This window comes from Dunckerocampus dactyliophorus, chromosome 21 (genome assembly GCF_027744805.1).
Source record: "Dunckerocampus dactyliophorus isolate RoL2022-P2 chromosome 21, RoL_Ddac_1.1, whole genome shotgun sequence".
Taxonomy (NCBI): Eukaryota; Metazoa; Chordata; class Actinopteri; order Syngnathiformes; family Syngnathidae; genus Dunckerocampus; species Dunckerocampus dactyliophorus.
In genome coordinates this window covers 17,411,907-17,425,264 of record NC_072839.1, presented here as the reverse complement: position 1 = coordinate 17,425,264, position 13,358 = coordinate 17,411,907, and the positions used below count along the sequence as shown (strand labels likewise).

At 39.8% G+C, this 13,358-nt stretch overlaps 1 protein-coding gene across 4 annotated transcripts in view; it reads left to right on the top strand.

Annotated features, from left to right (window-relative positions):
- The first annotated feature begins 1,427 nt into the window (after positions 1 to 1,427).
- Positions 1,428 to 13,358, top strand: part of palmdb (palmdelphin b) — a 31,418-nt gene continuing 19,487 nt past the window's right edge. Inside the window, exons 1-3 of one of the 4 annotated variants that reach the window (XM_054765496.1) lie at positions 1,428 to 1,482; positions 9,744 to 9,811; positions 11,096 to 11,176. In XM_054765496.1, coding sequence (XP_054621471.1) covers positions 9,767 to 9,811; positions 11,096 to 11,176 — 126 coding nt within the window. In that variant the 5' untranslated portion in view covers positions 1,428 to 1,482; positions 9,744 to 9,766. Of the gene's footprint in view, positions 1,483 to 5,045; positions 5,601 to 7,447; positions 8,930 to 9,743; positions 9,812 to 11,095; positions 11,177 to 13,358 lie in introns of those variants that run through there. The other 3 variants (XM_054765500.1, XM_054765494.1, XM_054765495.1) reach the window with 3 other exon arrangements.

Sequence of the window (13,358 nt, the reverse complement as noted above, 5' to 3'; positions counted from 1 at the left end):
CAAAGTTAAAATACGATGTTTCTAACATATGTGGACGCGTGTGAGTAATGTTAGACACTAAATAAAACATTTTGTCACAAATGATGCATGTTGAATGGTGACATTTCGAATAATAAACGTGTTGGTATCACTGATCTGTACAAATAAATCTGGATAGACCACTGGTCAATGACTTGTGAAGCCACGCGGCCGCCATATTACCACTCACAAGAAACACTTCTCGGACAATGACTTATGTGAGAACTTGTGAGTTGTTAAGTGTGTTGCTAGTTTGTTACCCACTCACACTAAATGCAAGGTTAGTCTTCAGACTAACCTCGCACAACAGGTGTGCTTGAGCTTAGTCATAAGGACTCGGGTATGATCATTTTTAAACATTCTGTCGATATCATACCATACCTGAGTCATAACAGCTTTACATAGGGGGCCGTGGGGGATATGTAAACAAACAACCGCCACTAGACTACTAAATCATTTGCGGTTGCTTGCAAATTTAAAAAAATACTCTTTTTTTGTTTACCCGAATTTCAAATGAACCCCCATATGGAGACAATGTTTATATATTATTACATATTATATTACATATTATTCCTGTGGTTTTTGTTCAAATATATTTCCATATCAGAAAAGAGGTTATTTCTATTTCATAACACAAACAAAAAAAATCAGCAAAATGTTAAATGATTTTAAAACTTGTCCAAAATCACTCTCTTTTATGATTCAGATTTTGTACGGACGAGAGCATAGTGAATTGTATGAAAGTAAGAAAAAAAGTAAAGGATCATGACCATGGATTTTAGTGGAAAAAAGGGATGGGATTTGCAGTTAAAATGAAAATCTCTTTCTAGAGGAGTAAAACTATGCATGCAGGGTGCACAGTAGAATTTTGTCCCAAAGGCAATGAGAATTGGAAAGGGAAAAGTACATTTAATATAGCCAAAAGATAGAGAATAACGTATCAAATGGTTTTTAAGGGACGAAGGTTGCGTTACTTGAAGGAATGGGAGAATCTACCCGCTTTTTAATTTAAAATATAGATGTTCTGCGAGCCTCTTCATCTACTTTGTACACTATGTACGCTGTGCCAATGTAGTCTGCTACGTACGAGATGTGAGTGGTTAGATGGCCTCTCTGTGGCTTCAGCGGCTTGCACGGGCGAGTGTGACGTATGGTGTATCCAGACTTACATATTAGTACAGATCAGTGGTTGGTATGGATCGCTGTGTTCCGAATGCAACATCCGTCTGATCTCAATGATTGACATGTCGTTACAAAGCAGATCCCGCCTCTACATGTCAAATTGGCCAATAGATTTATCAGATATTTTACCGAAAACTGTCTCGACAGGAAGTTGGGTTTTAAAGGGCCCTCTTTGGGCACACGTCATTGTTTGTGGTGGGAAATATTTAATTGTAACACCAAACAATGACCTGACGTTCATTGATTTATATGAAACAAAGTTATGATGAGAAAGCAGCAGCGGTGAGACAAGATTCATCATCATTAACGCTCGTTTTTATACTGATTTGTCTTCATGTCGAGTGAGGAATAATACTTAATTGGAGGGGTCGTTCACGGCGGTTTCGAGTCTAGCTCGGTGAAGTTTGTGATGTAAATCCTCTTTATGGATTTATGAATGACATTTGATGGTCTCACAGTGTTTGCTCGTTTTGGACATTGGCCAATTGAAGTGATTGTGGTTTCAATGTGACTAAAATTGCTTTTGCTGAGCTTTTAGCTGACATTTGTTGCGTGACGTAGGCGTACAGCCGTTTTGGGCTCAAGAGTAGGGTGAGTTAATTGCCAAATTGTCAATCATCCGAATCTGACATATAATACGTGAACTGAAAAACATAAATATGATGTTACTGGAAACCTGGTTTAAAAAAGCATATTGATTCAAAATGTATTGTCATATGCACAGTAAAACAGGTAGTTCTTCTATGCAATGAAATTCTTATTCTGTTCATTCTCCCAAGAAAAGAAAGAAAAAAGAAAACACAAGAAAATGAATAAGAACATAAGAAACATAAATACCATAAAATTTATCAACAACAACAGAAGAGACATTAATACAAATAAATAAATAAATCAATAAATAAATAAAGTGCTATGAGTGTGTGTTGCGTGCGGCGTGTGTGAGTGCTTCGTTGAGAAGCCTGATGGCCTGTGGGTAAAAGCTGTTTGCCAGCCTTGTGGTCCTGGACTTCAAACTCCTGTAGCGTCTGCCTGACGGTAGGAGTGTGAATAATGAGTGTTGTGGATGTGTGCTGTCCTTGATGAGGTTGTGTGTTCTTCGTAGGACTCTAGTTTTATAAATGTCTTGCAGTGAGGGGAGGGCTGCCCCAACAATGTTCTGTGAGGTCTTGATCACCCGCTGGAGTGCCTTCCTATTCCTCCACCTCAGTCTCATCAATAAACAGGGGTCTATGCGGCTCCTTTTCCCTTGTTCTTGGGTCGATGATCATCTCTTTAGTCTTATCTGTATTGAGAAGGAGATTGTTATCATGAATGAATGCTGTTGGTTTGCAACAAACATACTTTTGCAGAGAATATAATATTTGCCATGCAGTGTAATTAATGTTAAAGTTAAAGCAAATAATATTTTTATTTCTTATTATAATATTTCATGATTTAATGTGATTTGTTTAGTTTTTTTGGTGTCTTGCATCAACGTGATGAAAGTGAAACTGAATTTTGTGACATTAGTGTAATTTCAAATTTGGGAGGTTGGGTTGAAAAATAACATGAAAAGCAATCAATTTTTTTTTAAATCATGTGTAAGCCAAGTATTTGATTAAATGAATTTTGACTTGAGGATAAAACAATGAGAAACTGTGCTTGTGGGTTAGTTGTGTCATTAGAATGGAACACTTCTCTTGCTGTCGGTATTTTCTTACACAAGTTGCCATAGCAACAGTCTCCTGGCTCAGTGAGAGAGCAGCTGTCTTCCAAATAATTAGTTCAAGAAACTTGCCTTCAGAGCGCAGAATGCATTTTTTGTTGTGTTGTTGTTATTTTGCCTGTGCTAAAAGAAACGTTTTTAGGAGGAAATGTACAATGACTGCCATTCATTGCAATAATAATAAATAATGCATTTCACATGAAATAGTCATCTTTTTATCACAACACGATAGTATTTAGTCTCTGTATAGATGGACTGCATTGAATGATTGAAAGGATCAAAGCCTTACGTCAAAGAGCCTTTTAAAGCAATGTTTTCTAGTCAAGTAAAAAGGATGCCAGCAGAGGGAAGCGTTTTCCTTCCAGTGCACACTCCTCTGTCATTTACTTCTTTCTTTTTGTTGTGCTGTGTGATTCAACATAGTGAAATAGGGTGCATTTTCATGGCATGTTGATCAGCATACAAACCATATATACGGTATATGTCTACGTAGAGTATATACACTATATACAGGGGCTAAAATACATCTTTCATTTTGTAAAAATGATGGAGGGTTTATGTGTGAGGGAGTAAACTTGCATTTTGTGCTTACGAAACGGGTTAATGGGTTTATGAAGCGGAGCCCAACTCATGGAACATTTTAAAGATTGTTCCATCTAATCCATAATGATAAAAAGATGCAGGAGCAGATTGAAAATGATGATGCTATTGTGCGTGGTGCATGTGAAGTGTTGTATTTATAATTTTACTGGGTCAGCTGCTTGAGCAGTTTCCATGGAAACAGGAGTCCCTGCTTTCTGCATGGGGCTGCTGTGGAGAACACGATGATGATGATGATGATGACTTGTACAACATGGATGCCTCTCATTTCAACTTATTTAATTAATTTCCATGTGCAAACAGGAATGATCATTATCAATCTATAACATACAACATGATCATATACTGTACTTTTTTCACTCTTGCACTGGTAAATGACCACTGGGGGAACATTAGCAAACACCTTTATGTCAGCAAATAAAAGCTTCATTGCTCATTTGTCAGATTGGCAACATTTTATGAATATTGTTAATATTTTGCAGATGGCATAACAATAATTGACTGTGTTTCCATGCCCATGATATTCATCTTGCTAGTGTCTTGAAATCAAGCAATAAGAATGTTGTGTTTACGTGTTCATCAGCATATTTCCAATATTGATGCTCATACTGTTATGACATTAAAAACAAACATATTGTTTTGTTACAGCAAAAAGACAAAATGCTTGTCTTTGTTTTACATATTGCAGATGCAGGCACATGCCAAACAACTTTTTAATAATCACCCAAATTGAGACATGTCTTTGGAAAAACATGTACTCTATCAGGATGAATACAGGAATATCTTGTGTATGGAAACATAACTCCTTTACTGTCCTCTCATGCTGTATATGATATAAAATATATGAGAAGGCATGATTGTGAGGCTAGGCAGCTTGATAGACGTCCTCCTCCATAGACCGGCTGCTGTAAATGTGAGTGGGTGATGTTGCCATGGCAACACAAATCCATCATCTGTGTCAAAGCAGCTTTTCAAAAGCAGTACACAATCTAACAATATTTATCATGACAACCAAGGCCCACTCACACTCCACCAACAACATTGTACATTTTTTAGGGTATACGTGTATCATAGGAGTATCATAGGATGGGGTATAAGTGTATGATAGTATGAGGTATAAGACTATCATAGGATGGGGTATAAGTGTATCATAGGATGGGGTATAAGTGTATCATAGGATGGGGTATAAGAGAATGATAGGATGGGGTATAAGAGTATGATAGGATGGGGTATAAGTGTATGATAGGATGGGGTATAAGAGTATGATAGGATGGGGTATAAGTGTATGACAGGATGGGGTATAAGTGTATGACAGGATGGGGTATAAGTGTATGATAGGATGGGGTATAAGTGTATGATAGGATGGGGTATAAGTGTATCATGGGATGGGGTATAAGTGTATGATAGGATGGGGTATAAGTGTATGATAGGATGGGGTATAAGTGGATCATAGGATGAGGTATAAGTGTATGATAGGATGGGATATAAGAGTATGATAGGATGGGGTATAAGTGGATCATAGGATGGGGTATAAGTGTATGATAGGATGGGGTATAAGTGGATCATAGGATGAGGTATAAGTGTATGATAGGATGGGGTATAAGTGTATGATAGGATGGGGTATAAGTGTATGATAGGATGGGGTATAAGTGGATCATAGGATGAGGTATAAGTGTATGATAGGATGGGGTATAAGTGGATCATAGGATGAGGTATAAGTGTATGATAGGATGGGGTATAAGTGTATCATAGGATGAGGTATAAGTGTATGATAGGATGGGGTAGTGGTAGATACACCTGACCTCTGCGTGTGACTGGTAGAGAGAGAGGAGGAGTGGTTGGGAAAGAGAGTGTTGGACAGAGAGAGAGAGCGAGAGAGGTGAATAGAGTGTTGGAGAGAAGGAGAGAGAGAGAGAGAGAGACAGCTAGAGGTGTTTTATGTAGTGTGTTGTAAGAGTGTTGTGCAGTGTGTAGGGTGCAGGCATAGAGTACAGTGTGTGTGTGTGCGCGTGTTGTGTCATGTTGTGTATAGTGTTCATGTTGGATATTGTGTAAGAGTTCTTGGTGATCTGCTGTCGTCCAATCGAAAGGCTTGGTAAGTCATTACTATTCTACGTCTAACTGCATGATGTCTATACAGTACACTCATAATGTACACGTACACGTACATGTACATGTACATGTACGTCACATCTTACATCTTACACAAACATGTTCCAATCTGCCATCAATGAGGTCAGGGGTGTCCAATGTGTGGCCCGGGGGCCATTTGTGAGCCACAGTTAGATTGGTATTGGGTGTAAGATCAAACATTGGAATCCAAGGTGACACTTTCAGTATCCTAAAATGTCTTCTATTCAACATTTTCTATGTGTCCTGTACAGCTTTATACTTCATGTGAACTCATCAAGTCCCTAAGTGACATATAGGGAACATTTAGGAATGCTTGTCATGTGACTGTCATGTAACTATCCCAGGATATGGCCTCTCCAAAATGCTGATTTTAAATCCATGTAACAACTGTAATGCTTGAATAGGGTGTCAGATATTACAATTGAATTCTTCTTGCTGTATTTCTTCATGGAAAAGAAGCTAGGAAATCACACAAAGATTTTAGATCAAGTGTGACCTCCGGAATGAGGAGGAATTCCCAGGAAGATGTGAAGAAAAAGGGAAGCAGTCCAAGGCAGTGTTTGGATGTCTTTTGTGTGGAGGACAGGTCAGACAACGATGAAGCTAACAAACACGTCTTGGAAAACCACGTCGCTCGAGACTTGACGAGTGCTTTTCACTTCATCTGTGAGCAGTTAATCCATCCCAGATCAGATTAAGGAGGGAAAGCGGGGATTACACACAAGGAAGCAGACAAGGAAGTCTTTGGGTCATGTGACATGGATTGTCTGCTAGGGATCACGGACAGTTGGGGTGTCTCGATACAGTTTTTTCACTTCAATACGATACCAATGTGATACCTGATATCAGCGGGAATCCTATGTACTCTGATGAGTTACTGTGTGGAATGATACAAAAGGCTTCATCAAGTGATATTAGTCAAAATGACAAGAATAGTCAGCAACAGTAAGTATGAGAAATGTACTTCTTCATGCATGTGGGGTATACATGCTTATCTATACTGCACATGCATGTGGAGTATACATGCTTATCTATACTGCACATGCATGTGGGGTATACATGCTTATCTATACTACACATGCATGCGGGGTATACATGCTTATCTATACTGCACATGCATGTGGGGTATACATGCTTATCTATACTGCACATGCATGTGGGGTATACATGCTTATCTATACTACACATGCATGCGGGGTATACATGCTTATCTATACTGCACATGCATGTGGGGTATACATGCTTATCTATACTACACATGCATGCGGGGTATACATGCTTATCTATACTGCACATGCATGTGGGGTATACATGCTTATCTATACTGCACATGCATGTGGGGTATACATGCTTATCTATACATCACATGCATGTGGGGTATAAATGCTTATCTATACTACACATGCATGTGGGGTATACATGCTTATCTATACTGCACATGCATGTGGGGTATACATGCTTATCTATACTGCACATGCATGTGGGGTATACATGCTTATCTATACTATACATGCATGCGGGGTATACATGCTTATCTATACTACACATGCATGTGGGGTATAAATGCTTATCTATACTGCACATGCATGTGGGGTATACATGCTTATCTATACTGCACATGCATGTGGGGTATACATGCTTATCTATACTATACATGCATGCGGGGTATACATGCTTATCTATACTGCACATGCATTTGGGGTATACATGCTTATCTATCTATCTATAGTGGTGGTTGGGTATCATGTACTGAGGATCCAGATGCTGAATGAAGCATTGAAAGCCAACATCCAGTAAGTCGCCATCCACAGCCGCTGACTCTTTTGTCTTCAAGGTAAAGACTTGTTGCCATCCGGTGGGAGTTTATCACGCTTTGCAAATGTTTGGGACAGTGTAGGATCTTTGAGGGAGTGTTGATCTTGTGAAAATCCTCACGCTATTTTTTGTGATGCTGCTTCAAATGTGAAATGAGCTTGATGGTATTAAACCTCCCCGCTTCTGTGCCACCACAGGAAACTTTTGTATGACAAGTTGAATAATCAGCTGCAATGGCTTGGATGAAAATTACTAGCACACGTCAGTGCTACTCCTTGCTACTTCGTTAGCACATTAGCACATGCTGTTGTTGTGATCACATTGGTTCTATCTGGTGCATGCTGGAGTGGAGCCTGGAATCAACTGCTTGTATCGGAGTGCCAGTATCAAAGATTTTAGATGCAGGACGATCTTTTATTTGCCGATATTGGGCCGATATCTATCTACTATAAAGATATCTCCATTTTGGACTGGGACACCCTTAACAGTAAGCAAGGAATACATGTGAGTTTGAGTATGACTGATTTAGATTTAGTCTTCCATGGTGTCATTGTCAGTGTAGACCAAGCAGGAGCTATGTGTGCTATTTTTAGCATGAAGGATCCAACTGCCGTGGTGTGAACAGGTGGACAGCAAACCAGCAACGTGACCTTTACTTGCCAACTGCCTTTCATTCTTGCAAACCATCTAGCGAGCCGCTTCCTATCCATACATCCATATCTGGGCTCCAAAGCCGACTTACCTGGGGGCTGCTGGAGCTGGAGTCTGAGTGAGGCTTCAGCATCATCTTTCCATCAAGTCATTATCTTGTCAACAAACACCACCAAAAACCGTCATGAGCATGAGCTATGGCACAAGTCATTCAAAAAATGTTAAACGTAAATCTATATACAGTATCTCTATGGCGTCCTTGAGTTTTACAGCAGATGGTCAGAGGCACCAGTTTGCTTTAAGGAGGTTGTTTTTTGTTTGGGTAAGCAGAAGCACTTGAGCTTGCTTAAAGGAAGTTGTTCTTTATTTGGGTCAGCAGAAGCCAAAACCAAACTTGCAATGAGCTCGTCTTCACATAAGAAACAGCAGGAGGTCATTACTCAACATAACAACCTGACTAACAATGTCATTAAACAAATAACGCAATCACCATCACACAGCAACTTCAACACACACACAGGACAACAACCACTACAACTACTAGTACCACTGCAGGATAATGAACAAGTAGTGTATTTTTCAGACTATAAGTCAAAAATAGTCATTTTCTGGGTGTATGACTGACTTAGAAGCCCATGTGTTTGGACACGATATCATCAATGAAGCACAATCATCATAACCATCATAAAGATGCGTATGAAAATGATGTCAGCGTGTGAAAGGTGATGATGATCCAGCAGATGCTAAAGGAACAACTCAACATGCTAGCTTAACTTGGCCAGCTCGGGAGACGTCACTCCAATTACTTTCTTCACATTCGTCTCTGTAAGTTTGACTTGTGAGATCACTACATACATGACATACATACTGTACCGTACATCCAGTACGTTCTCTAACATAAATGTGATGATGGACTGACTTGGCAACATGTTCCATTGTTGGTGATACATTATGTGTTTCATGAACATCTTTACCCCTTTCATAACATTAGCTTCCTTCATCTCTTCTTTCTCTCCAGGATGTAATAGTTATTGTTACTGAGATTGTTATGGATAGTTATTGTAATGGTTTAATTCATCCTGAACATGCATACGAGTCAAACTGGAGCACATTACATAGTACAATTCACAATTTTGCATGTTCAAAATTTTTTGATGCAGACTTCTTGTACATTCTGGTGAGATTGAATTCAAAAGTGTTTACACTTACAACTTTCTTTGGCCCCATGGTGGGTTATTTAGCCGCCGTACTAATCCAAAAAAAATCACACTAATACAAACATGCACGTACGGTGAATCATGTGATGCAGTAGAGGACAAATGGACTTGTTTTTTACACACAATAGTGTAGGATAACACAAGACAGTGTATGAAAATGCTGCCATTGGTTGGTGACCAGTACAGGGTGTACCCCGCCTCTCGCCCAAAGTCAGCTGGGATAGGCTCCAGCATACCCCTGCGACCCTAATAGAAATAGAAAATGGATGAAAATGTTCGTGAAAATGTTTGACTGAATGTTTCCTGGTTTATGGTGATGGGGGTGTGATGCTCATGGTATATATTGGATGGTGATGTTGCAATGGTTATTCTGTTTGAGATGATTTCTTCCATTGGAAATCTGATCTAAATGTATCTTGCAGATATTACTGTTCGGAAGCCCATCATGGAAGAAGCCGACCTGCTGAAGGAACGCCTCCAGGCGATCACGGTATGCACATCCTGCTGAGTCAGGACATCTTTGTAGCGCTGTCACGGTGCAGTATGGACAATGAGGAATCAAAATGAAGTACACGTGCGTGGACATTCCAAGAGAGCTGGTGGACGTGCACAGCTTCTATCGAACTGCAGGGTACTTTCTACACCAAATGCATCATCAGTCAGCCAACCAATTACTGTTTGAAGCAAGAACCGGGGGACAGACCCTTTCCAAACACTATCTTTGAAAGCAGCTTTTTAAAACACATGGAAGTGAACGATGTGATGATGTTGAACACAGTTAAAATATGCCATCAGAAACCAGAGAAAACATCTTTTATTGGTTAGAAAGGAAATGTTGGAAAATACCAAAACCTCACATTAAATGTCATCAAGCATCAACCATACTTGGACATGCGGACGATACCGATATCTGCTGTATCGGCATAAGTATTACAGGATCACATGACCATGCAGGACAGGAAGACCCATCCACACCACACACCATTGGATTAGAGATTGAGAACAACAAAAGAAAGGACATTTTTCTTCTATATGAGAAACAACTGCTTTTACTACAAGGATGGATTACAATAACATCAAGCAAGATTTCAGACAATTCAATGAACCCTTCAAAGTAATTTCAATCTCCAAAACGTGGATTAATGTTGGGGAAAGACATGGATGTTGATGGATATGACGTGAACTTCATGAATGGAGGGAAGGTGTAATTCTATATTAATCTACAAACCTTAACTCTACCCAAACACATTCTCACATATCCTGATTGTTGTCATTGTTGAATACAGGAAGTGAACAAATGTATGAGCAATTGATGGGGTAGGATTACTGTAAATAAGCTCTGCTTCTTCCTACTCCTTTTCGGACATGTGGAATTGTGAATTGTATTCCAATGTACGCATGTTCCAAATAAATCAAACCAAACCAAGCCAATGTCAGACTGGTCTAGAAATACCAGCAGACGTAATTAAAGAGATCTCGTTTCACTGGCGCTTATAGTGCCACACTGATCCAGGATCTGAGAGCTAATTTCAGGCTACGTTATCCCGCCAACACACTAATCAGTACACACACTAAAACTGCCTTTCTGTGTCTAAACTACACCACTGAGGACATCTGAGGACAGGGAAAAACATGCTGAAGGTAGAAGTGGGTGGGGTCAAAGTGGCTTCTCCTTACTTTTAGGTGATTGACAAGGACTGATCAGTCCTTTTCAAGGTCGTAGAGTAAGGACAAAAACAGAACTTGTTCAAACATGTCTGACTTTTCTCCACAGGATAAAAGGAGAATCCAGGAAGACATTGTCAAGAAAAGAAGACAGATAGAGGAGGATAAACTCAAACTCCAGTACATAAAGGTAACCTTTAAAAATGCAAAATATACAATATAGCACTACATATTTGTCTTTATCCATCCATCCATCCATTTTCTATACCGCTTCATCCTCATTAGGGTCGCGGGGGCATGCTGGAGCCTATCCCAGCTGACTTCGGGCGACAGGCGGGGTACACCCTGGACTGGTCGCCAGCCAATCGCAGGGCATTTGTCTTTATTATTTAAATAATGTAATTATACATTATAGCACCACATAACAAACAATGCAAGACCAGCTGTGATGTGTTGAAACATATTATACATGTATTTTCTATCGTTTCGAACATTTCCTTAAGTAATAAGGGTTGAATGTGCACATTTCCTGATGAAATAGAACAGGGCAGGAAGCTAAGATGAGGCTACCACCAGCATCTCATCTCTGAAGTGTGCGGCCAAGCCTACCGTCTTGAGCGCACTGCGCTGAGTGCACTTAAAGGCAGATGGTTTGTGTTAGTCAGCATGGAGCCAACAATAATATAATGTTACAAAAACATCTCTTATACAGCATGTGTTTCTACAGGCCGTGTAATGTATGCCATGGAAGTATTCTTGCTAATCCCACCAAAAAATACAAAGACATGTCATACGTGGAGGCACGTGCAGCACCTGAAGCGGCGGGGGCATGTGTGAGCTGCAAGGTGCTTGTCCCTGTCGTCCTTCCATAGAGAGGAAAAGACATTTTTTTGACAGCAGCAGCACCAGCTGGAGCAGCTGCATTTTCCATCCAGCGTTTCAGGTTCATCTCTTCAGCATTCACAAGCTATTTGTAAACAGACCGTCTTCTCTAGTTGCTCTTCTTATCTAATCAGACGATATGATGCAACGCAGTACAATATACTGCTTTTTCTATAGTCGTCATAGTAAGCAAGAACGCTGTCAAAGTAATGCAAATTGTGGTTAATGTCACTGTTTTATTCACATGTCGTTAATGCCTGTATGCCTTGTAGTTTGGGCAAACAGGAAGTAATGCCGTTGAAACATGCGTGAAGATGTTGAAAGATGCCAATATGTTCCAGACAAGTCGCATCAGTCAAAAAATGCGTCATGAAGAGGAAAAAAAAAGTCACACTGGACTATAAGTGGCATTTATTTAGAACAGGGGTCACCAACGTTTTTCCTTGTGAGAGCTACTTTTACAAAATGAAAATGGCCAAGAGCTACTCATTTCTTAACATTTATTTTCAGAGCTTATTTTAAACCCAAACAAAGCGAATACGCTTGTTTTACCAGAACATGAACAAAATGCTGGTGTCCACAACTCATATTTTTCATTTCAGAATGCATTTCTTTCTACTGTTCTATCATTAACTGAAAACCTGAATGAAAAGCAGGCTTGTGGGCACCTCATGTGCTCGTGGGGGGCTACCTGGTGCCTGCGGGCACCACATTGGCGACCCCTGATTTAGAAACATATTTGACAAAATTCAAGAGCAAGAAAAAACATTTCATGTGTCAAGGCAAGTTATTCAAGTACACAATAGCACACACAACAACAGGCTGAGTAGATGTCTGCTATGTTCAGCTAACACAATAGCATCAAAAACACACCTTGCCGGGGAGGCTGGATAGGCTACATCAACATAATAAGCATGTTAGCACTAAGCAAGTTCACCAAACTCTCGATCTCATTCCACGTCACTGTTGTTTTCATAAGTCTACAGCGTCCACTGGTGGCTGTCCACGCTAATGTTCACTCATGTTAGTCACTGTGAATGAACATTTAACGACATGTTCAGTAATATACAAACATAATTTGGATATATTGGAAAATATGGGAGTTGTACCAACAGGGCAACACAAAATGCTTTTCTAAGCAAGCATTGAGCACCATTTGAAATGCAAAAACAGTTGGACTAATACACCTGAAAAGTATAAACATGTATTACTTAATGTCTTTCCATATACAGTAGCTCACTTACCCACTACTTTTGTGTTCGTACAAGTCAGCAGCCCATCTGCTTCCTCTGACTTGTGCCACTTTGGCGTCATCTGCTGGACATAAACACCATTGCAGCCTGCCAGGAATGACACCCAACTACAAGAAAGAAGCTCTCAACTTATTGTGTTGCTAAAAGACTTGTACTTTCCAAAAGGGACAGGACTCATTGGGGTGTTTTATGGGCACATGGCAGACACATTGGATGCAAACTTCATTTTTGTAGGAT